At 49.3% G+C, this 25803-nt stretch overlaps 1 protein-coding gene across 12 annotated transcripts in view; it reads right to left on the reverse strand.

Moving 5' to 3' along the window:
• Positions 1-25803, reverse strand: part of PPFIBP1 (PPFIB scaffold protein 1) — an 86939-nt gene that overhangs the window by 33128 nt on the left and 28008 nt on the right. For all 12 annotated transcript variants that reach the window (XM_083181065.1, XM_083181061.1, XM_083181062.1 and 9 more), the window contains exons 2-4: positions 8913-9000; positions 6941-7149; positions 577-663 (exon numbers count right to left, since the gene is read on the reverse strand). In XM_083181065.1, the coding sequence (XP_083037191.1) occupies positions 577-663; positions 6941-7149; positions 8913-8976 (360 nt within the window). In that variant the 5' untranslated portion in view covers positions 8977-9000. The remainder of the gene's footprint in view (positions 1-576; positions 664-6940; positions 7150-8912; positions 9001-25803) is intronic.

Genomic DNA, 25803 nt, shown 5'->3' on the forward strand with positions numbered 1-25803 from the left:
ACTGCAGTGGATGAGCCACCCCTCAAGTTAATGTGGTACCCCAGAATGTGGAGCACCCCGTTATTATACAGAGCAGCGCTGACAGATAGAACTTTCCGTACCAGTCTCAGAATATGCTAGAAGGAACATGGGGACACAATCATTAAGTCGACATGCGTTGGGTTGACCAATAAATGTCGACATGGCTAAGGTCGACAGAAGCATTATGTCACAATTATTTTTTTAGTCGACATGCGCCGACAGGCGGTATTTCATGCCCTACCAGCCACTACGGCAAGCGTAGCGTGCCATGCAAGGGGGCGCAGTACACTTGGACGGTGTCCATGTCGACATACGGGACTAAAAAAGCGCGAAAAACTCAGAACTTTTGGCTGTCAACCTTCCCATTGCCGACCTAATGCTTGTGTCAACCTTCCAACCTTAGCCACGTCGACTGGTTTCATGTCTTGACCTTCAGTGGTTGCATGTCAACCCATACCTGGATGATGACCCCTGAACCCTAGTATCGGGGAACGTGGCGATGTATCCTGGGGTGGCTATATAATGTATATATAATCCTCTATACACAACCGCTACCTGCAGTACTAACGACTCCTTGTCATTCTCCAGACGAGACAGACGCTCCTGGTAAATGTCACCGGTGCCGGAGATGTGACCGTTAACCTGCAAGACACAAAGGGCACATTAGAGTGTTCCACCTCAGACCCCCTCCCCTGATATCACCAGTAGGGCGGATGAGGGATGAAGGAGGATTTAACACATCATTAACCCTATAGATCCAGTTTAACCATCGCTGATCCCAATGCAATCTGCACAGGAATGTGACAGATGCCAGCACTACTTGCCGGTAAGGTCACGGGACAGATTTGCGGCGCATCGCGCACAATTGAATTCACAAGTGCCCAATTCTGAGTCTCCTGCAATTCTAATTGGTTATAGGTCTGCATTCAGAGCCGGGTGCATCTAGGTGTTTGCACTGCCTCCCGCTATCACCCACAGAGCAGCGTTTGCAGAGCGGGCGCCTCTGACGTGATCCAGGTTCTGCACGCAGGTTGCGATGCGCAGTCCGCTAAGAGCCCGCCAGTATTCCAAACTGCCTGCAACACAGAATGAGGTCCAAGCAGTCCAATTCCCAAACGCAATAGCGATCAATGGTCAACAGATTCCAGATCGATGGAGCCTGTCCCTGACTAGGGGGGTCTAGCCGTCACCCATGGCTGTGTGGGGGCAACTAAAAGCAAGATACCCTTAATTACCTCACAGGAAGCAAACTGAAGACACACCATAGCTGTAAACCAGCGCTGCGAGGCGTGGCCGGCACACAACGCCAGTAAACCTGTGGCGATGCCTTTATTAGGGCGAGATGAAAGACGCTGCACTAATCCTCAGCTTTACAGGTTGCGTTTGAGCTGGAGAAAGTGCGTAAGGGCTGAAGAGAGCAGTGCATGCGGGGGGCTGGAGGACCAACAGTCAGGTGACTGCAGACGCCATTTCCCTGCAGCGGGCGGAATACAGGGGTGCTAATACTTACACTGCACGGACTTTCTATATATAGAATTAATTAGTGTTTGTGACTGGTTGCAATAAATGCTCCCATGGTATCAACTAGGAGATCTGGGGTCAGTTTTCTGTCAAAATGTTTATTGAGCCTGTGACTAACACAAAATCCAGAGCCCCCCACTAAAGCAGGCGGACCCTGCGGATGGCAGAGCCCCCCCTACAACTTGTCAGCCCCAGAGAACTATTTCCATTGTGAGGTGGGGACGGCAGCAGACAGGAGGCACAGCCAGGCCTGCGCTCGAATATAAACATCTTGTCTGAGGACAGAAGCTGTTTGACCCCACTCCAAGCACATCTGACTCCCACCACGGGCTTTCGGCCAGTAACACTACACTAAGGGACTTATTCTGGTTTACTCGCAAAGGCAAATTCCTTCTCAAATGGACAAAACCATGCTGCACTGCAGGGGGGCAGATGTAACTTGTGCAGAAAGAGTTAGATTTGGGTGGGATTTTAAGAGAGATCTATATTGCAGTGTAAAAATAAAGCAGCCAGTATTTACCCTGCACAGAAACAATATAACTCCCCCAAATGTAAATCTCTGCACATGTTACATCTTCCCCACCTGCAGTGCAGCATGGTTTTGTCCATTTGAGAAGGCATTTGCCTTTGCAGGTGAACCAGAATAACCCCCTATACAGGAAATACTATATATAAATGTCATACAACAAATAAAAGTGACGCTACAACGGTAAAGGGTCTTGGGAGAGAGATAAAGTACCAACGCCTAGCTGCCATGCCACAGACTGTTTGAAAAATGACAGTTAGGGGCTGGTTGGTACTTCATCTCTGCCGATGTTATTTCTCTCCAAGGCTTAGTAGATAGACCCTACACACTGGGGCACGCAGCGTGACACGGATGTATGCGCTGAGCACCGGAAATACAGGACACGAATAAAATAAACGGCTGGTGTTATGTTAATATCTCGCAGATCAGTCTATATAACAGCGTAGCAAAATGACGTTACCACAATATTCCCGCGGTTACGGAGATCAGACAGGACATGCAGATAATCACATCCACACTATGGAGGATTGCTAAAGAGTCGGTCTGACGGTGCTGTATAGCGGGCGACACGCGGGAGCCAAAATATCCCAGTATTCCGGAATTCCTCTGGGCACAGACAGGTGGGAAACATAGAGACCACCTCGCAGGCTAGTGATAGCAGAGCCACTTCCTGTCCAGACATTACAAGGTCGTTGCCATAGTAACATAAATCCTGGTAAGTAGCGCAGGTGAGGTGCAGGGTACAGGTGACGTGCACAGGTGTGATTGGTCAATGCACAATACACGTGAGGAGAGGAGACATTGTAGAACAGGTGAGGAGCACAGATAAGGTGCAGGTGAAAAGCACAGGTGAGGTAGTCCAATGCCAAGTATAGGAGAGCACTGGTGAGGTTATCCGCTGCCAGGCATAGGTTAAGAGCACAGGTGAGGTAGTCCAATGCCAAGTATAGAAGAAGAGCACAGGTGAGGTAGTCCAATGCCAAGTATAGGAGAGCACTGGTGAGGTTATCCGCTGCCAGGCATAGGTTAAGAGCACAGGTGAGGTAGTCCAATGCCAAGTATAGAAGAAGAGCACAGGTGAGGTAGTCCAATGCCAAATATAGAAGAGCACAGGTGTGGTTATCCACTGCCAGGCATAGGTTAAGAGCACAGGTGAGCTTGACCTCTGTAGGGTATAGGTGAAGTCCCCGGTGAGGTTGATGGATGCAGGGTACAGTTGAAACTCCCAGGTAAGGTAGACCGGTGAGGAGCACAGGTTTAGGTAGACTGGAGAATTGTACAGGTGAGGTAGACCAATGCAGGGTATAGTTGAGGTGCCCAGATGAGGTAGACCGGAGAATTGTACGGGTGAGGTAGACCTGTGCAAGGTACAAGTGAGGAGCACAGACGAGCTAGATATTTGCAGTGTACACGTGAAGTGACAAAAGAACCTAAACTCCTCATATCCTCCAGTCGGGAGGCTAAAGCTAACCCCCTGACACCATCAATCAGGCCTGGCTTTGTGACTCACATCCATCAAACACAAGCAGAGATCATAAAACACTCAGACGGCCCATTCACTGAAAGTAACATAAACATCCCAAGTGATTGTAGATCCTTGTGTTGGCCTACAGCTTACTGCACTATATACCATGATAAACCGCCATATACCGTACACAGGTACCTTATATCCAACTGTGATCATTTAGGTCAATCCTGTGAGCCCCTAATGCTGGAGGTATAGGACCTGGAGGCAACCTAAGTACCGGTGTGTGAGTCTAGCACTAAGAGAACTACAGGTGGCTATTATAGGCAGGAGACCCTTCCCGGGGCTCTAAGGGTTTTATATAATGGTACTGTATTTGCTAACATGCTCTAAATAAAATTTGATGTCAAATAATATTAAAAATAAAGGTAAGACATCCAACAGTCTGGGGGGAATTCAAGTGTGTTGTACAGCAGCAGCCACTAGATGGCATTGAGAACTTCAAGTGCTCCATTCAGCCGCCATTAGCGCGGACATTACAATCATGTAATTTTGACAGGCTGGTAACAACTAAGCCTTGGAGAGACTCCGTTCGTTGCCAGGGCCTGCATATGCGCAAATACACGATTGCGCATGCCCCAAAATATCGGAACGGCACCGAATTTGCCCTGTTGCGAATGAACTAGAATCAGGTCCTTAATACCAGCAGATGAGAATAGAGAAGTCAGTGTCTGATGTACGTAGCGTGATCACATCTAGGGAACGCTAATATATAATCTGGAACATAAAAGTGTTATTTATAGAGAACAATTTACAGGGATCAGAGATCAAGAGCCTGAGCCGCCCGATCCGCAGGAGTCACAGCCCCGGCTCTCAGTGGAACTTGGCTCTGTACGCGGAATTTAAAAGAAAAAAAAACACTTTCCCCATTGCCGAGCGAGGGTCTGTGTCAGCACTTGGATGTGATATTTAAACTGCAGCTATCAGCAGTTCTGGCAGTTATACGATAATTGGTGCAAAGACTCAGATGTGGAATTAGGAGAACTTGAAATAAAAGGGGGGAGGGAGGGATGGAGTACGAAGCTTCCAGCGTGTGCGATAAACAAGATCCGTCATTAATATTCCCTATAAATCAGTCTGAGCCACAATCATGTACGCGGGATCAGGCAGCGACTTGCTGCACTCAGAAGAGGAACCCATGGGGGAATGGTTACACATGGCCGCTTGTGCACATAAACGGTTATGTTACCATATCAATAGGTTAGTCCAAAGCAGAAGCAGCCATAGGGTTAGGCACTAGGGGGAGGGTTAGGGACTGGGGGGAAGGGTAAGGCACTGGGCGGGAAGGGTTAGGCACTGGGCGGGAAGGGTTAGGCACTGGGCGGGAAGGGTTAGGCACTGGGCGGGAAGGGTTAGGCACTGGGCGGGAAGGGTTAGGCACTGGGGGGGAAGGGTTAGGCACTGGGGGGGAAGGGTTAGGCACTGGGGGGGAAGGGTTAGGCACTGGGGGGGAAGGGTTAGGCACTGGGGGGGAAGGGTTAGGCACTGGGGGGAAGGGTTAGGCACTGGGGGGAAGGGTTAGGCTCTAGGCGGAAGCGTTAGGCACTAGGCGGAAGCGTTAGGCACTAGGCGGAAGCGTTAGGCACTAGGCGGAAGCGTTAGGCACTAGGCGGAAGCGTTAGGCACTAGAGGGGAGGGTTAGGCACTAGGGGGGGGGTTAGGCACTGGGGGGAAGGGTTGGGCACTAGGGGGGAGGGTTAGGCACTGGGGGGAGGGTTAGGTTAGGCACTAGGGGGAGGGTTAGGTTAGGCACTAGGGGGAGGGTTAGTGATAGGCACTAGGGGGAGGGTTAGTGTTAGGCACTAGGGGGAGGGTTAGTGTTAGGCACTAGGGGGAGAGTTAGAGTTAGGCACTAGGGGGAGAGTTAGGGTTAGGCACTAGGGGGAGAGTTAGGGTTAGGCACTAGGGGGAGAGTTAGGGTTAGGCACTAGGGGGAGAGTTAGGGTTAGGCACTAGGGGGAGAGTTAGGGTTAGGCACTAGGGGGAGAGTTAGGGTTAGGCACTAGGGGGAGAGTTAGGGGTAGGCACTAGGGGGAGAGTTAGGGGTAGGCACTAGGGGGAGAGTTAGGGGTAGGCACTAGGGGGAGAGTTAGGGGTAGGCACTAGGGGGAGAGTTAGGGGTAGGCACTAGGGGGAGAGTTAGGGGTAGGCACTAGGGGGAGAGTTAGGGGTAGGCACTAGGGGGAGAGTTAGGGGTAGGCACTAGGGGGAGAGTTAGGGGTAGGCACTAGGGGGAGAGTTAGGAGTAGGCACTAGGGGGAGAGTTAGGAGTAGGCACTAGGGGGAGAGTTAGGAGTAGGCACTAGGGGGAGAGTTAGGAGTAGGCACTAGGGGGAGAGTTAGGGTTAGGCACTAGGGGGAGGGTTAGGCACTAGGGGGAGGGTTAGGGTAAGGCACTAGGGGGAGGGTTAGGGTAAGGCACTAGGGGGAGGGTTAGGGTAAGGCACTAGGGGGAGGGTTAGGGTAAGGCACTAGGGGGAGGGTTAGGGTAAGGCACTAGGGGGAGGGTTAGGGTAAGGCACTAGGGGGAGGGTTAGGGTAAGGCACTAGGGGGAGGGTTAGGCACTAGGGGAGGGTTAGGCACTAGGGGGAGAGTTAGGGTTAGGCACTAGGGGGAGGGTTAGGGGCTAGGTGGAGGGTTAGGGACTAGGGGGAGGGTTGTGCACTAGGGGGAGGGTTGGGCACTAGGGGGAGGGTTGGGCACTAGGGGGAGGGTTGGGCACTAGGGGGAGGGTTAGGGTTAGGTGGAGGGTTAGGGGCTAGGTGGAGGGTTAGGGGCTAGGGGGAGGGTTGGGCACTAGGGGGAGGGCTAGGCACTAGGGGGAAGGTTAGGGTTGTACACTAGGGGGAAGGTTAGGCACTAGGGGGGGTTAGGCACTAGGGGGGAGGGTTGGGGACTAGGGGGAGGGTTGGGGACTAGGGGGAGGGTTGGGGACTAGGGGGGAGGGTTGGGGACTAGGGGGAGGGTTAGGCACTAGGGGGGAGGGTTGGGGACTAGGGGGGAGGGTTGGGGACTAGGGGGAGGGTTAGGCACTAGGGGGAGGGCTGGGCACTAACAGGAATGGTTAGGCACTAGGGGAAGGGTTGGGCACTAAGGGGAAGGGTTGGGCACTAGGGGGGAGGGTTAGGCACTAGGGGGGAGGGTTAGGCACTAGGGGGGAGGGTTAGGCACTAAGGGGGAGGGATAGGATTGGGCACTAGGGGGAGGGGAAGGGTTGGGCACTAAGGGGAAGGATTGGGCACTAGGGGGGAGGGTTAGGGTTGGGCACTAGGGGGAGGGTTAGGGTTAGGTACAAAGGGGAAGGGTTAAGGTTAGGCTGTGCAAGGGGAACCAGCAGATATCTTACCACCATCTCACTCTGCAGCCACTCCACCAGGTCATGGGCGGTGGAATCGGGGATTTGGCACCTCAGGCCTTCTCGCTCATCTGTGTCCATCATCTCCAGCATACCCCGCAGGTCCTCGATGAGGTGGAGGACGCGTAAGCTGCCCATGAAAGGCGAGGTCGGCGACTGACAATCAAATATACCATTCGAGTACTCCAGCGCCTTGGAGCCTGCGAAGAGAGGAACGGGAGTCATGGGTGGCTGTATGACCACAACAGGCAGAGGACACAAGGAATCAGCGAGTAATATATAAAACTCACAAATTACCCAGCACACTGCAGACGGGTCCTCACCCCATAGACAGCGGATATTACAGACTGACCAAACATCTAAATTCCTGGAGACCTGATTTGGGTTTCAGAACTAGAAATGGGTCTGGCCTCATCCAAAAGTGTTAGGGCTGAATCATCAAGGATCGCATATGATAATCAGCTTAGCGCAGGGGTTCCCAATCTTTTTCTAATCACGGCACCCTAGAGTATCAGAATTTTTCCACGGCACCCCTAGGCCCCAAAAAATATGTATCAAATTAAGTAGATTGTGTTTATATGTGCTTCTTAGGTTCTGTTATGTGGTAAAGGGCAGGATTTGGTTCTGATTGGACACATTTTATGATTGGCAGCCGCCAGCACTGGTTTTGTCCAGTAATAATTGATCAGAAATAATTTGAATTGGTCCTGGACGACCAACCCGAGGCACCCCTGCAAGTGTCCCGAGTTACCCCAGGGAGCATAGGCGCACAGTTTGGGAACCACTGGCTTAGCGAATACAACCATTCACAGGGCAAACGCAGGAGTAGGTGCATACTACCCCCTGCCTGCAGACCAACCCTCTGCCCACTTGCACGCCACCCCCTGGCACACCACACCTCTGCCTGCTTGTCACCCCACCACCCTGAATGCCTGCACACCAACCTTCCCTGCCTGCAAGCACAACACCACCCCCCCTGCCTGCACACCGCCACTCCCCTTACTGCCTGCACAGTGCCACCCCCCTGCCTGCAGCCCACCCCCCTGAATGCCTGCACACCAACCGCCCCACCCCCCTGCCTGCAAGCACACCCCTACCCCCCTGCCTGCAAGCACACCGCTACCCCCCTGCCTGCAAGCACACCGCCACTCCCCTGACTGCCTGCACAGTGCCACCCACCTACCTGCCTGCAGCCCACTCCCCCTGAATGCCTGCCCACCAACCGCCACCCCCCCTGACTGCAAGCACACCGCTACCCCCCTGCCTGCACACCGCCACTCCCCTGCCCACCAGCACTCCCCTCGCCTGCCGGCACACCGCCACTCCCGCCTGCTGGCACACTGCCAATCACCCCGCCTGCCGGCACACCGCCACTCCCCCCGCCTCTAGAATTTGAGCACCAGACGCAGAACGTTATACCCAAACCACGGCCGGCTAATGCATCTTTTGTGGTGCAAATATTTCTCCGCACCCAGGACAGCGTGCGTCTCCCCACCCGGGATTCCAGAGATGTCTAAGCAATAAAAACTTGGGGGTCCAGGCTGGCGAATGACGGGGGAGCCTCAGTATTCTGCCACGAGGATGGAGGGTTCATATGTTGAACATTTTTTTTTAAAAGAATGCTGGCTCTGCAGCAAGCAACTGATCCGCCCGTAGGGCAAATAGTTCCTCATTGTGAGATAGCGATACCATCTCTATTCCTGGATTATATGGAACCTTTGCTGCAGCTGTCTTTCCGCCTCGCATTATCTCAGTAGCTTCCGGCTCTCTGGTTCCACGTCAGTGCTGCTAAATATATGTATGATCCGCACCCCGCTTTTCGTATTCCAAGTGCCGAGATACACCCCCACATCCCGACTGCGGGACCAGCGCGATGCTACAATAACCAGTGTAACAAGCTGCTTCGTGTAACTAAATAATAACTCCCGATGTATTAGTAGGGGAAGGAACCGGCGATACGCACCCGCTATGATCCCGTCCATCTGCTCCAAGGCCGCGGCTAACATGTCACTTGCGTCGTTCATCATTCTGCTGAGCCCCCACGGTGGGTCCTGCCAATAAAAGGAACACGGAATTAATAAAGTTGCAGTTCCATTGAATTAATAAGTCAACTGTTCATTTTTGAGTTTCAACTGTAACGTGATATGAAGTGGGGGGGGGGGGATTTGCTGTGCATGATATAAATACATGGGGAAGAGGCACAGAACGCTAGAAATTAATCAATGCACTCAGTATATGCGCAGTGAAGTGCAACAGAATACGTCAAAGTTATCTGAAGGCGGAGAGTATTATGTCTCCAGTGGCTGGCGTCCAGCGCCTGACGCTCAGCAGGAACCAGGCTGTGCTGACTGGCCAGATAAGAGCGCCGCTGTACGCTCCCAGCTTTGTATCCAGCACCTTAAGCCCCTCGTAAAAAGCCTGTTTGGATTATGCTGGTGAGAAATATAAATACAGCCTTGTAGGGAGCGCCATGGATCTAATGGGGATGGAGGAGAGAGGGGACTCCGCCGCCGGAGAGATATGCAGAGCCCTGATCTGTGCTTGGGATAAGGACGCCCTGGTCTCAGGCCCTGCGTTACCATACTAGGGCACCCCCACCCCCCATAATCATACACTAAATATTCCATCTGATATCACACCAGCAGAACAATGAATAGTAATCAGGTCATCACCACCATGTAATGGTCATAGTGGCACTGAGTCTGCATAATGTCACCGGTCCCTAAAATTCCAGGGACCGTTCTAAGGGGAAAATTTACTCAGATCGGTTAAAAATGGCTGATCCGTGTACGAACGGGATCGGCTGGGAACGGCCCTAAAATACGACCTGAGAATGAGGATAATTTACTAAGCACCGAATTGCAATTATTTACTAAGCATGCAAAAATCTACGGAGCCGTGCATAGCCAATGAGGTGCGTAGCTGCCCCGATGTTCACTCCTGATTGGCTGAGGGAGGACCCGGTGAATGATGTTATCAATAGAGAAGTGGCTTGCTTGGATAATGACATCATACAGAGACGAACCGCTTGAATAATGACATCACACAGAAAGAGAGGACTCAAATAAACCAGGAAATCGCAGCCAGGACGTCTAGACACCAAAATACATGTCACTTTTATCCCCCCCCCCCCTTCATATGACAAGCTGAGTCTGTTATTTTTGGCAGGCAGCCGTATTTGTTTGCCCTCCTGAAGGATTTTAAAGAGGGGATAAGGATTTCTAGGTAGACGGAACAAAAATGCTGTATGCGTACATCTAATCTAAGATTGCTATTTAAAAGATAAGAAAACTATGTTCAACTGCTGCTTTTACCAGGAATGATGCAAAGGATACTCAGAAGTGGTGCTGTGCACTTGCCTGAGGGCAATATAAGAGGAAGTATTGCACCAGCAAACGCAATGTTGTGATGTTACATTGTGCAGCTACGCAGCCACCAAATGAGACCAGGCGAATGTCGAACACGAGTGTAACATGCCGGAATAGATGCTTAAAATAAAGCAACACACAAAACAAGGGACGTTGCACAGTACAAGTAGCCAGAGAATAAGGGAAGTGTGCAGGTGTCCTTAGAACGGGTGTGGATCATTTTATCGCCCACACTTAGGTCGACAGGGTTCTAGGTCGACATGGATGAAGGTCGACAGGTGTCTAGGTCGACATAGCGTTATGTTGACATAGCGTTATGTCGACAGGTCGCGAGGTCGACATGGGGTTTTTTTCACTGTTTTTTTGACCCGAATGTCGACATGGACACTGTTTGATGTCAACCGCAGCTGCTCGCCATGCTTCGGGCACGGTGCCTCGCTGCGCTTGGCACACTATTTTATTCTCCCACCACGCCCTAGTGGATGTAGAGCATGAAATACCGCCTGTCGGCACATGTCGGCTCAAAAAAACAGTGAAAAAATACATGTCGACCTCGCGACCTGTAGACATAACCCATGTTGTCGACCTAACGCTATGTCGACCTAGACACCTGTCGACCTTCAAACATGTCGACCTAGAACCCTGTCGACCTTCCTGCATGTCAACCCAACGGTGTCGACCTAAGTGTGGTCGATAATACGACCGTATCCCCTTAGAGCACTGGAAGTTTTACTGTGCAAGTGTCCACGGAACCAGGGCAGTTGCATCAAGCAGACACGTCATTGGAACTAGGCTGGTTGTAACACAGGCATTCTCAGGACATGGGGAGTTGCACTGTGCGTGTATCTGTGTACTGAGTATATCGCACTGTGAGGTGTCCATACAGGAGAATTCAGCTACTATATAGTAGTATGGTACGGTGTCCATGGACCAAGCAGACTGTGTAGGTGGCCACACAGGAAGTCAGTTACCATCGAGTGAGTGCTGGTACTGTGTAATGGGCAGTTTCAGTGTTTAAGTACTAATACGGTACACAGAAAGTCTCCATGTATATTGCACAGATGGCACATGGGAAGTTGGACTGTGTAAGCACCATACAGAATACAGCCAGCTACCATGTAATTGCACAGATAACGCATATGACAGGGGGAGTTGTACTGTGTAAGCACCCAAACATAATACAGCCAGCTACCATGTAATTGCACAGATAACGCATATGACAGGGGGAGTTGTACTGTGTAAGCACCATACAGAATACAGCCAGCTACCATGTAACTGCACAGATGGCACATGTGACAGGGGGAGTTGTACTGTGTACGCACCATACATAATACAGCCAGCTACCATGTAATTGCACAGATAGCACATGTGACAGGGGGAGTTGTACTGTGTATGCACCAGACATAATACAGCCAACTACCATGTAACTGCACAGATGGCACATGTGACAGGGGGAGTTGTACTGTGTATGCACCAGACATAATACAGCCAGCTACCATGTAATTACACAGATGGCACATGTGACAGGGGGAGTTGTACTGTGTACGCACCAGACATAATACAGCCAGCTACCATGTAACTACACAGATAGCACATGTGACAGGGGGAGTTGTACTGTGTACGCACCATACATAATACAGCCAGCTACCATGTAATTACACAGATGGCACATGTGACAGGGGAGTTGTACTGTGTACGCACCCATACATAATACAGCCAGCTACCATGTAACTACACAGATGGCACATGTGACAGGGGTAGTTGTACTGTGTACGCACCATACATAATACAGCCAGCTACCATGTAACTACACAGATGGCACATGTGACAGGGGGAGTTGTACTGTGTACGCACCCAGACATAATACAGCCAGCTACCATGTAATTGCACAGATGGCACATGTGACAGGGGGAGTTGTACTGTGTACGCACCATACATAATACAGCCAGCTACCATGTAACTGCACAGATAGCACATGTGACAGGGGGAGTTGTACTGTGTACGCACCATACATAATACAGCCAGCTACCAGGTAATTACACAGATAGCACATGTGACAGGGGGAGTTGTACTGTGTAAGCACCCAGACATAATACAGCCAGCTACCATGTAATTACACAGATAGCACATGTGACAGGGGGAGTTGTACTGTGTGCGCACCCAGACATAATACAGCCAGCTACCATGTAATTACACAGATAGCACATGTGACAGGGGGAGTTGTACTGTGTACGCACCATACATAATACAGCCAGCTACCATGTAACTACACAGATAGCACATGTGACAGGGGGAGTTGTACTGTGTACGCACCCAGAAATAATACAGCCAGCTACCATGTAACTGCACAGATGGCACATGTGACAGGGGGAGTTGTACTGTGTACGCACCCAGACATAATACAGCCAGCTACCATGTAATTACACAGATGGCACATGTGACAGGGGGAGTTGTACTGTGTACGTACCCAGACATAATACAGCCAGCTACCATGTAATTACACAGATGTCACATGTGACAGGGGGAGTTGTACTGTGTACGCACCAGACATAATACAGCCAGCTACCATGTAATTACACAGATGGCACATGTGACTGGGGGAGTTGTACTGTGTACGCACCAGACATAATACAGCCAGCTACCATGTAATTACACAGATGGCACATGTGACAGGGGGAGTTGTACTGAGTACGCACCCAGACATAATACAGCCAGCTACCATGTAACTACACAGATAGCACATGTGACAGGGGGAGTTGTACTGTGTACGCACCATACATAATACAGCCAGCTACCATGTAACTACACAGATGGCACATGTGACAGGGGGAGTTGTACTGTGTACGCACCCAGAAATAATACAGCCAGCTACCATGTAACTGCACAGATGGCACATGTGACAGGGGGAGTTGTACTGTGTACGCACCATACATAATACAGCCAGCTACCATGTAATTACACAGATGTCACATGTGACAGGGGGAGTTGTACTGTGTACGCACCAGACATAATACAGCCAGCTACCATGTAATTACACAGATGGCACATGTGACTGGGGGAGTTGTACTGTGTACGCACCAGACATAATACAGCCAGCTACCATGTAACTACACAGATGGCACATGTGACAGGGGGAGTTGTACTGTGTACGCACCCAGAAATAATACAGCCAGCTACCATGTAACTGCACAGATGGCACATGTGACAGGGGGAGTTGTACTGTGTACGCACCATACATAATACAGCCAGCTACCATGTAACTGCACAGATGGCACATGTGACAGGGGGAGTTGTACTGTGTAAGCACCATACAGAATACAGCCAGCTACCATGTAATTACACAGATGGCACATGTGACAGGGGGAGTTGTACTGTGTACGCACCCATACATAATACAGCCAGCTACCATGTAACTGCACAGATAGCACATGTGACAGGGGGAGTTGTACTGTGTACGCACCATACATAATACAGCCAGCTACCATGTAACTGCACAGATAGCACATGTGACAGGGGGAGTTGTACTGAGTAAGCACCCAGAAATAATACAGCCAGCTACCATGTAACTGCACAGATGGCACATGTGACAGGGGGAGTTGTACTGTGTATGCACCCAGACATAATACAGCCAGCTACCATGTAAATGCACAGATAGCACATGTGACAGGGGGAGTTGTACTGTGTACGCACCATACATAATACAGCCAGCTACCATGTAACTGCACAGATAGCACGTGACAGGGGGAGTTGTACTGAGTACGCACCATACATAATACAGCCAGCTACCATGTAATTACACAGATGGCACATGTGACAGGGGGAGTTGTACTGAGTACGCACCATACAGAATACAGCCAGCTACCATGTAATTACACAGATAGCACATGTGACAGGGGGAGTTGTACTGTGTAAGCACCATACAGAATACAGCCAGCTACCATGTAATTACACAGATGGCACATGTGACAGGGGGAGTTGTACTGTGTACGTACCATACATAATACAGCCAGCTACAATGTAACTGCACAGATAGCACATGTGACAGGGGGAGTTGTACTGTGTATGCACCCAGACATAATACAGCCAGCTACCATGTAATTACACAGATGGCACATGTGACAGGGGGAGTTGTACTGTGTACGCACCATACATAATACAGCCATCTACCATGTAATTACACAGATAGCACATGTGACAGGGGGAGTTGTACTGTGTACGCACCCAGACATAATACAGCCAGCTACCATGTAATTACACAGATGGCACATGTGACAGGGGGAGTTGTACTGTGTAAGCACCCAGACATAATACAGCCAGCTACCATGTAATTACACAGATGGCACATGTGACAGGGGGAGTTGTACTGAGTAAGCACCCAGAAATAATACAGCCAGCTACCATGTAACTGCACAGATGGCACATGTGACAGGGGGAGTTGCACTGTGTACGCACCATACATAATACAGCCAGCTACCATGTAACTGCACAGATAGCACATGTGACAGGGGGAGTTGCACTGTGTACGCACCATACATAATACAGCCAGCTACCATGTAACTGCACAGATAGCACATGTGACAGGGGGAGTTGTACTGTGTACGCACCATACATAATACAGCCAGCTACCATGTAACTGCACAGATAGCACATGTGACAGGGGGAGTTGTACTGAGTACGCACCATACATAATACAGCCAGCTACCATGTAACTGCACAGATAGCACATGTGACAGGGGGAGTTGTACTGAGTATGCACCATACATAATACAGCCAGCTACCATGTAACTACACAGATAGCACATGTGACAGGGGGAGTTGTACTGTGTAAGCACCCAGACATAATACAGCCAGCTACCATGTAACTACACAGATAGCACATGTGACAGGGGGAGTTGTACTGTGTAAGCACCCAGACATAATACAGCCAGCTACCAGGTAATTACACAGATGGCACATGTGACAGGGGGAGTTGTACTGTGTACGCACCATACATAATACAGCCAGCTACCATGTAATTACACAGATGGCACATGTGACAGGGGGAGTTGTACTGTGTACGCACCCAGACAGAATACAGCCAGCTACCATGTAATTGCACAGATGGCACATGTGACAGGGGGAGTTGTACTGTGTACGCACCATACATAATACAGCCAGCTACTATGTAATTACACAGATGGCACATGTGACAGGGGGGAGTTGTACTGTGTAAGCACCATACAGAATACAGCCAGCTACCATGTAATTACACAGATGGCACATGTGACAGGGGGAGTTGTACTGTGTACGCACCATACAGAATACAGCCAGCTACCAGGTAATTACACAGATAGCACATGTGACAGGGGGAGTTGTACTGTGTACGCACCCAGACATAATACAGCCAGCTACCATGTAATTGCACAGATAGCACATGTGACAGGGGGAGTTGTACTGTGTACGCACCATACAGAATACAGCCAGCTACCAGGTAATTACACAGATAGCACATGTGACAGGGGGAGTTGTACTGTGTACGCACCCAGACATAATACAGCCAGCTACCATGTAATTACACAGATGGCACATGTGACAGGGGGAGTTGTACTGTGTAAGCACCCAGACATAATACAGCCAGCTACCATGTAACTACACAGATAGCACATGTGACAGGGGGAGTTGTACTGAGTACGCACCCAGACATAATACAGCCAGCTACCATGTAACTGCACAGATAGCACATGTGACAGGGGGCGTTGTACTGTGTAAGCACCCAGACATAATACAGCCAGCTACCAGGTAATTACACAGATGGCACATGTGACAGGGGGAGTTGCACTGTGTACGCACCATACATAATACAGCCAGCTACCATGTAATTACACAGATAGCACATGTGACAGGGGGAGTTGTACTGTGTAAGCACCATACAGAATACAGCCAGCTACCATGTAATTACACAGATGGCACATGTGACAGGGGGAGTTGTACTGTGTACGCACCATACAGAATACAGCCAGCTACCAGGTAATTACACAGATAGCACATGTGACAGGGGGAGTTGTACTGTGTACGCACCCAGACATAATACAGCCAGCTACCATGTAATTGCACAGATAGCACATGTGACAGGGGGAGTTGTACTGTCACATGTGCTATCTGTGCAATACCATACAGAATACAGCCAGCTACCAGGTAATTACACAGATAGCACATGTGACAGGGGGAGTTGTACTGTGTACGCACCCAGACATAATACAGCCAGCTACCATGTAATTACACAGATGGCACATGTGACAGGGGGAGTTGCACTGTGTACGCACCATACATAATACAGCCAGCTACCATGTAACTGCACAGATAGCACATGTGACAGGGGGAGTTGTACTGTGTAAGCACCCAGACATAATACAGCCAGCTACCATGTAACTACACAGATAGCACATGTGACAGGGGGAGTTGTACTGTGTAAGCACCCAGACATAATACAGCCAGCTACCATGTAACTACACAGATAGCACATGTGACAGGGGGAATTGTACTGAGTACGCACCCAGACATAATACAGCCAGCTACCATGTAACTGCACAGATAGCACATGTGACAGGGGGAGTTGTACTGTGTAAGCACCCAGACATAATACAGCCAGCTACCAGGTAATTACACAGATGGCACATGTGACAGGGGGAGTTGCACTGTGTACGCACCATACATAATACAGCCAGCTACCATGTAATTACACAGATGGCACATGTGACAGGGGGAGTTGTACTGTGTACGCACCCAGACAGAATACAGCCAGCTACCATGTAATTACACAGATGGCACATGTGACAGGGGGAGTTGCACTGTGTAAGCACCATACATAATACAGCCAGCTACCATGTAATTGCACAGATGGCACATGTGACAGGGGGAGTTGTACTGTGTACGCACCATACAGAATACAGCCAGCTACCATGTAACTGCACAGATAGCACATGTGACAGGGGGAGTTGTACTGTGTACGCACCATACATAATACAGCCAGCTACCAGGTAATTACACAGATAGCACATGTGACAGGGGGAGTTGTACTGTGTACGCACCATACATAATACAGCCAGCTACCATGTAATTGCACAGATAGCACATGTGACAGGGGGAGTTGTACTGTGTATGCACCAGACATAATACAGCCAACTACCATGTAACTGCACAGATGGCACATGTGACAGGGGGAGTTGTACTGTGTATGCACCAGACATAATACAGCCAGCTACCATGTAATTACACAGATGGCACATGTGACAGGGGGAGTTGTACTGTGTACGCACCAGACATAATACAGCCAGCTACCATGTAACTACACAGATAGCACATGTGACAGGGGGAGTTGTACTGTGTACGCACCATACATAATACAGCCAGCTACCATGTAATTACACAGATGGCACATGTGACAGGGGTAGTTGTACTGTGTACGCACCATACATAATACAGCCAGCTACCATGTAACTACACAGATGGCACATGTGACAGGGGGAGTTGTACTGTGTACGCACCCAGACATAATACAGCCAGCTACCATGTAATTGCACAGATGGCACATGTGACAGGGGGAGTTGTACTGTGTACGCACCATACATAATACAGCCAGCTACCATGTAACTACACAGATAGCACATGTGACAGGGGGAGTTGTACTGTGTACGCACCATACATAATACAGCCAGCTACCAGGTAATTACACAGATAGCACATGTGACAGGGGGAGTTGTACTGTGTAAGCACCCAGACATAATACAGCCAGCTACCATGTAATTACACAGATAGCACATGTGACAGGGGGAGTTGTACTGTGTACGCACCCAGACATAATACAGCCAGCTACCATGTAATTACACAGATAGCACATGTGACAGGGGGAGTTGTACTGTGTACGCACCATACATAATACAGCCAGCTACCATGTAACTACACAGATGGCACATGTGACAGGGGGAGTTGTACTGTGTACGCACCCAGAAATAATACAGCCAGCTACCATGTAACTGCACAGATGGCACATGTGACAGGGGGAGTTGTACTGTGTACGCACCCAGACATAATACAGCCAGCTACCATGTAATTACACAGATGGCACATGTGACAGGGGGAGTTGTACTGTGTACGTACCCAGACATAATACAGCCAGCTACCATGTAATTACACAGATGTCACATGTGACAGGGGGAGTTGTACTGTGTACGCACCAGACATAATACAGCCAGCTACCATGTAATTACACAGATGGCACATGTGACTGGGGGAGTTGTACTGTGTACGCACCAGACATAATACAGCCAGCTACCATGTAATTACACAGATGGCACATGTGACAGGGGGAGTTGTACTGAGTACGCACCCAGACATAATACAGCCAGCTACCATGTAACTACACAGATAGCACATGTGACAGGGGGAGTTGTACTGTGTACGCACCATACATAATACAGCCAGCTACCATGTAACTACACAGATGGCACATGTGACAGGGGGAGTTGTACTGTGTACGCACCCAGAAATAATACAGCCAGCTACCATGTAACTGCACAGATGGCACATGTGACAGGGGGAGTTGTACTGTGTACGCACCATACATAATACAGCCAGCTACCATGTAATTACACAGATGTCACATGTGACAGGGGGAGTTGTACTGTGTACGCACCAGACATAATACAGCCAGCTACCATGTAATTACACAGATGGCACATGTGACTGGGGGAGTTGTACTGTGTACGCACCAGACATAGTACAGCCAGCTACCATGTAACTACACAGATGGCACATGTGACAGGGGGAGTTGTACTGTGTACGCACCCAGAAATAATACAGCCAGCTACCATGTAACTGCACAGATGGCACATGTGACAGGGGGAGTTGTACTGTGTACGCACCATACATAATACAGCCAGCTACCATGTAACTGCACAGATGGCACATGTGACAGGGGGAGTTGTACTGTGTAAGCACCATACAGAATACAGCCAGCTACCATGTAATTACACAGATGGCACATGTGACAGGGGGAGTTGTACTGTGTACGCACCCATACATAATACAGCCAGCTACCATGTAACTGCACAGATAGCACATGTGACAGGGGGAGTTGTACTGTGTACGCACCATACATAATACAGCCAGCTACCATGTAACTGCACAGATAGCACATGTGACAGGGGGAGTTGTACTGAGTAAGCACCCAGAAATAATACAGCCAGCTACCATGTAACTGCACAGATGGCACATGTGACAGGGGGAGTTGTACTGTGTATGCACCCAGACATAATACAGCCAGCTACCATGTAAATGCACAGATAGCACATGTGACAGGGGGAGTTGTACTGTGTACGCACCATACATAATACAGCCAGCTACCATGTAACTGCACAGATAGCACATGTGACAGGGGGAGTTGTACTGAGTACGCACCATACATAATACAGCCAGCTACCATGTAATTACACAGATGGCACATGTGACAGGGGGAGTTGTACTGAGTACGCACCATACAGAATACAGCCAGCTACCATGTAATTACACAGATAGCACATGTGACAGGGGGAGTTGTACTGTGTAAGCACCATACAGAATACAGCCAGCTACCATGTAATTACACAGATGGCACATGTGACAGGGGGAGTTGTACTGTGTACGTACCATACATAATACAGCCAGCTACAATGTAACTGCACAGATAGCACATGTGACAGGGGGAGTTGTACTGTGTATGCACCCAGACATAATACAGCCAGCTACCATGTAATTACACAGATGGCACATGTGACAGGGGGAGTTGTACTGTGTACGCACCATACATAATACAGCCATCTACCATGTAATTACACAGATAGCACATGTGACAGGGGGAGTTGTACTGTGTACGCACCCAGACATAATACAGCCAGCTACCATGTAATTACACAGATGGCACATGTGACAGGGGGAGTTGTACTGTGTAAGCACCCAGACATAATACAGCCAGCTACCATGTAATTACACAGATGGCACATGTGACAGGGGGAGTTGTACTGAGTAAGCACCCAGAAATAATACAGCCAGCTACCATGTAACTGCACAGATGGCACATGTGACAGGGGGAGTTGCACTGTGTACGCACCATACATAATACAGCCAGCTACCATGTAACTGCACAGATAGCACATGTGACAGGGGGAGTTGCACTGTGTACGCACCATACATAATACAGCCAGCTACCATGTAACTGCACAGATAGCACATGTGACAGGGGGAGTTGTACTGTGTACGCACCATACATAATACAGCCAGCTACCATGTAACTGCACAGATAGCACATGTGACAGGGGGAGTTGTACTGAGTACGCACCATACATAATACAGCCAGCTACCATGTAACTGCACAGATAGCACATGTGACAGGGGGAGTTGTACTGAGTACGCACCATACATAATACAGCCAGCTACCATGTAACTACACAGATAGCACATGTGACAGGGGGAGTTGTACTGTGTAAGCACCCAGACATAATACAGCCAGCTACCATGTAACTACACAGATAGCACATGTGACAGGGGGAGTTGTACTGTGTAAGCACCCAGACATAATACAGCCAGCTACCAGGTAATTACACAGATGGCACATGTGACAGGGGGAGTTGTACTGTGTACGCACCATACATAATACAGCCAGCTACCATGTAATTACACAGATGGCACATGTGACAGGGGGAGTTGTACTGTGTACGCACCCAGACAGAATACAGCCAGCTACCATGTAATTGCACAGATGGCACATGTGACAGGGGGAGTTGTACTGTGTACGCACCATACATAATACAGCCAGCTACTATGTAATTACACAGATGGCACATGTGACAGGGGGGAGTTGTACTGTGTAAGCACCATACAGAATACAGCCAGCTACCATGTAATTACACAGATGGCACATGTGACAGGGGGAGTTGTACTGTGTACGCACCATACATAATACAGCCAGCTACCATGTAATTACACAGATGGCACATGTGACAGGGGGAGTTGTACTGTGTACGTACCCAGACATAATACAGCCAGCTACCATGTAATTACACAGATGGCACATGTGACAGGGGGAGTTGTACTGTGTAAGCACCATACAGAATACAGCCAGCTACCATGTAATTACACAGATGGCACATGTGACAGGGGGAGTTGTACTGTGTACGCACCATACAGAATACAGCCAGCTACCAGGTAATTACACAGATAGCACATGTGACAGGGGGAGTTGTACTGTGTACGCACCCAGACATAATACAGCCAGCTACCATGTAATTACACAGATGGCACATGTGACAGGGGGAGTTGTACTGTGTACGCACCATACAGAATACAGCCAGCTACCAGGTAATTACACAGATAGCACATGTGACAGGGGGAGTTGTACTGTGTACGCACCCAGACATAATACAGCCAGCTACCATGTAATTACACAGATGGCACATGTGACAGGGGGAGTTGTACTGTGTACGCACCATACATAATACAGCCAGCTACCATGTAACTGCACAGATAGCACATGTGACAGGGGGAGTTGTACTGAGTACGCACCATACATAATACAGCCAGCTACCATGTAACTACACAGATAGCACATGTGACAGGGGGAGTTGTACTGTGTAAGCACCCAGACATAATACAGCCAGCTACCATGTAACTACACAGATAGCACATGTGACAGGGGGAGTTGTACTGAGTACGCACCCAGACATAATACAGCCAGCTACCATGTAACTGCACAGATAGCACATGTGACAGGGGGCGTTGTACTGTGTAAGCACCCAGACATAATACAGCCAGCTACCAGGTAATTACACAGATGGCACATGTGACAGGGGGAGTTGCACTGTGTACGCACCATACATAATACAGCCAGCTACCATGTAATTACACAGATAGCACATGTGACAGGGGGAGTTGTACTGTGTAAGCACCATACAGAATACAGCCAGCTACCATGTAATTACACAGATGGCACATGTGACAGGGGGAGTTGTACTGTGTACGCACCATACAGAATACAGCCAGCTACCAGGTAATTACACAGATAGCACATGTGACAGGGGGAGTTGTACTGTGTACGCACCCAGACATAATACAGCCAGCTACCATGTAATTGCACAGATAGCACATGTGACAGGGGGAGTTGTACTGTCACATGTGCTATCTGTGCAATACCATACAGAATACAGCCAGCTACCAGGTAATTACACAGATAGCACATGTGACAGGGGGAGTTGTACTGTGTACGCACCCAGACATAATACAGCCAGCTACCATGTAATTACACAGATGGCACATGTGACAGGGGGAGTTGTACTGTGTACGCACCATACATAATACAGCCAGCTACCATGTAACTGCACAGATAGCACATGTGACAGGGGGAGTTGTACTGTGTAAGCACCATACATAATACAGCCAGCTACCATGTAACTACACAGATAGCACATGTGACAGGGGGAGTTGTACTGTGTAAGCACCCAGACATAATACAGCCAGCTACCATGTAACTACACAGATAGCACATGTGACAGGGGGAGTTGTACTGAGTACGCACCCAGACATAATACAGCCAGCTACCATGTAACTGCACAGATAGCACATGTGACAGGGGGAGTTGTACTGTGTAAGCACCCAGACATAATACAGCCAGCTACCAGGTAATTACACAGATGGCACATGTGACAGGGGGAGTTGCACTGTGTACGCACCATACATAATACAGCCAGCTACCATGTAATTACACAGATGGCACATGTGACAGGGGGAGTTGTACTGTGTACGCACCCAGACAGAATACAGCCAGCTACCATGTAATTACACAGATGGCACATGTGACAGGGGGAGTTGCACTGTGTAAGCACCATACATAATACAGCCAGCTACCATGTAATTGCACAGATGGCACATGTGACAGGGGGAGTTGTACTGTGTACGCACCATACAGAATACAGCCAGCTACCATGTAACTGCACAGATAGCACATGTGACAGGGGGAGTTGTACTGTGTACGCACCATACATAATACAGCCAGCTACCAGGTAATTACACAGATAGCACATGTGACAGGGGGAGTTGTACTGTGTACGCACCATACATAATACAGCCAGCTACCAGGTAATTACACAGATAGCACATGTGACAAGGGGAGTTGTACTGTGTACGCACCCAGACATAAAACAGCCAGCTACCATGTAACTGCACAGCTGGCACATGTGACAGGGGGAGTTGTACTGTGTACGCACCATACAGAATACAGCCAGCTACCATGTAATTACACAGATAGCACATGTGACAGGGGGAGTTGTACTGTGTACGCACCATACATAATACAGCCAGCTACCATGTAATTACACAGATGGCACATGTGACAGGGGGAGTTGTACTGTATACGCACCATACATAATACAGCCAGCTACCATGTAACTGCACAGATGGCACATGTGACAGGGGGAGTTGTACTGTGTAAGCACCCAGACATAATACAGCCAGCTACCATGTAACTGCACAGATGGCACATGTGACAGGGGGAGTTGTACTGTGTACGCACCCAGACAGAATACAGCCAGCTACCATGTAACTGCACAGATGGCACATGTGACAGGGGGAGTTGTACTGTGTACGCACCATACATAATACAGCCAGCTACCATGTAATTACACAGATAGCACATGTGACAGGGGGAGTTGTACTGTGTACGCACCCAGACATAATACAGCCAGCTACCATGTAATTACACAGATGGCACATGTGACAGGGGGAGTTGTACTGTGTACGCACCCAGACATAATACAGCCAGCTACCATGTAATTACACAGATGGCACATGTGACAGGGGGAGTTGTACTGTGTACGCACCCAGACATAATACAGCCAGCTACCATGTAACTGCACAGATGGCACATGTGACAGGGGGAGTTGTACTGTGTACGCACCCAGACAGAATACAGCCAGCTACCATGTAACTGCACAGATGGCACATGTGACAGGGGGAGTTGTACTGTGTACGCACCATACATAATACAGCCAGCTACCATGTAATTACACAGATGGCACATGTGACAGGGGGAGTTGTACTGTGTAAGCACCCAGACATAATACAGCCAGCTACCAGGTAATTACACAGATGGCACATGTGACAGGGGGAGTTGTACTGTGTACGCACCATACATAATACAGCCAGCTACCATGTAACTGCACAGATGGCACATGTGACAGGGGGAGTTGTACTGTGTAAGCACCCAGACATAATACAGCCAGCTACCATGTAATTACACAGATGGCACATGTGACAGGGGGAGTTGTACTGTGTACGCACCCAGACATAATACAGCCAGCTACCATGTAATTACACAGATAGCACATGTGACAGGGGGAGTTGTACTGTGTACGCACCCAGACATAATACAGCCAGCTACCATGTAATTACACAGATAGCACATGTGACAGGGGGAGTTGTACTGTGTACGCACCCAGACATAATACAGCCAGCTACCATGTAATTACACAGATAGCACATGTGACAGGGGGAGTTGTACTGTGTACGCACCCAGACATAATACAGCCAGCTACCATGTAATTACACAGATGGCACATGTGACAGGGGGAGTTGTACTGTGTAAGCACCCAGACATAATACAGCCAGCTACCATGTAATTACACAGATAGCACATGTGACAGGGGGAGTTGTACTGTGTACGCACCCAGACATAATACAGCCAGCTACCATGTAATTACACAGATGGCACATGTGACAGGGGGACTTGTACTGTGTAAGCACCCAGACATAATACAGCCAGCTACCAGGTAATTACACAGATGGCACATGTGACAGGGGGAGTTGTACTGTGTACGCACCATACATAATACAGCCAGCTACCATGTAACTGCACAGATGGCACATGTGACAGGGGGAGTTGTACTGTGTAAGCACCCAGACATAATACAGCCAGCTACCATGTAATTACACAGATGGCACATGTGACAGGGGGAGTTGTACTGTGTACGCACCCAGACAGAATACAGCCAGCTACCATGTAACTGCACAGATGGCACATGTGACAGGGGGAGTTGTACTGTGTACGCACCATACATAATACAGCCAGCTACCATGTAATTACACAGATAGCACATGTGACAGGGGGAGTTGTACTGTGTACGCACCATACATAATATAGCCAGCTACCATGTAATTACACAGATAACACATGTGACAGGGGGAGTTGTACTGTGTAAGCACCAGACATAATACAGCCAGCTACCATGTAACTGCACAGATAGCACATGTGACAGGGGGAGTTGTACTGTGTACGCACCATACAGAATACAGCCAGCTACCAGGTAATTATACAGATGGCACATGTGACAGGGGGAGTTGTACTGTGTACGCACCATACAGAATACAGCCAGCTACCAGGTAATTACACAGATGGCACATGTGACAGGGGGAGTTGTACTGTGT

Source organism: Crinia signifera, chromosome 4 (assembly GCF_055691185.1).
Source record: "Crinia signifera chromosome 4, ASM5569118v1, whole genome shotgun sequence".
Taxonomy (NCBI): Eukaryota; Metazoa; Chordata; class Amphibia; order Anura; family Myobatrachidae; genus Crinia; species Crinia signifera.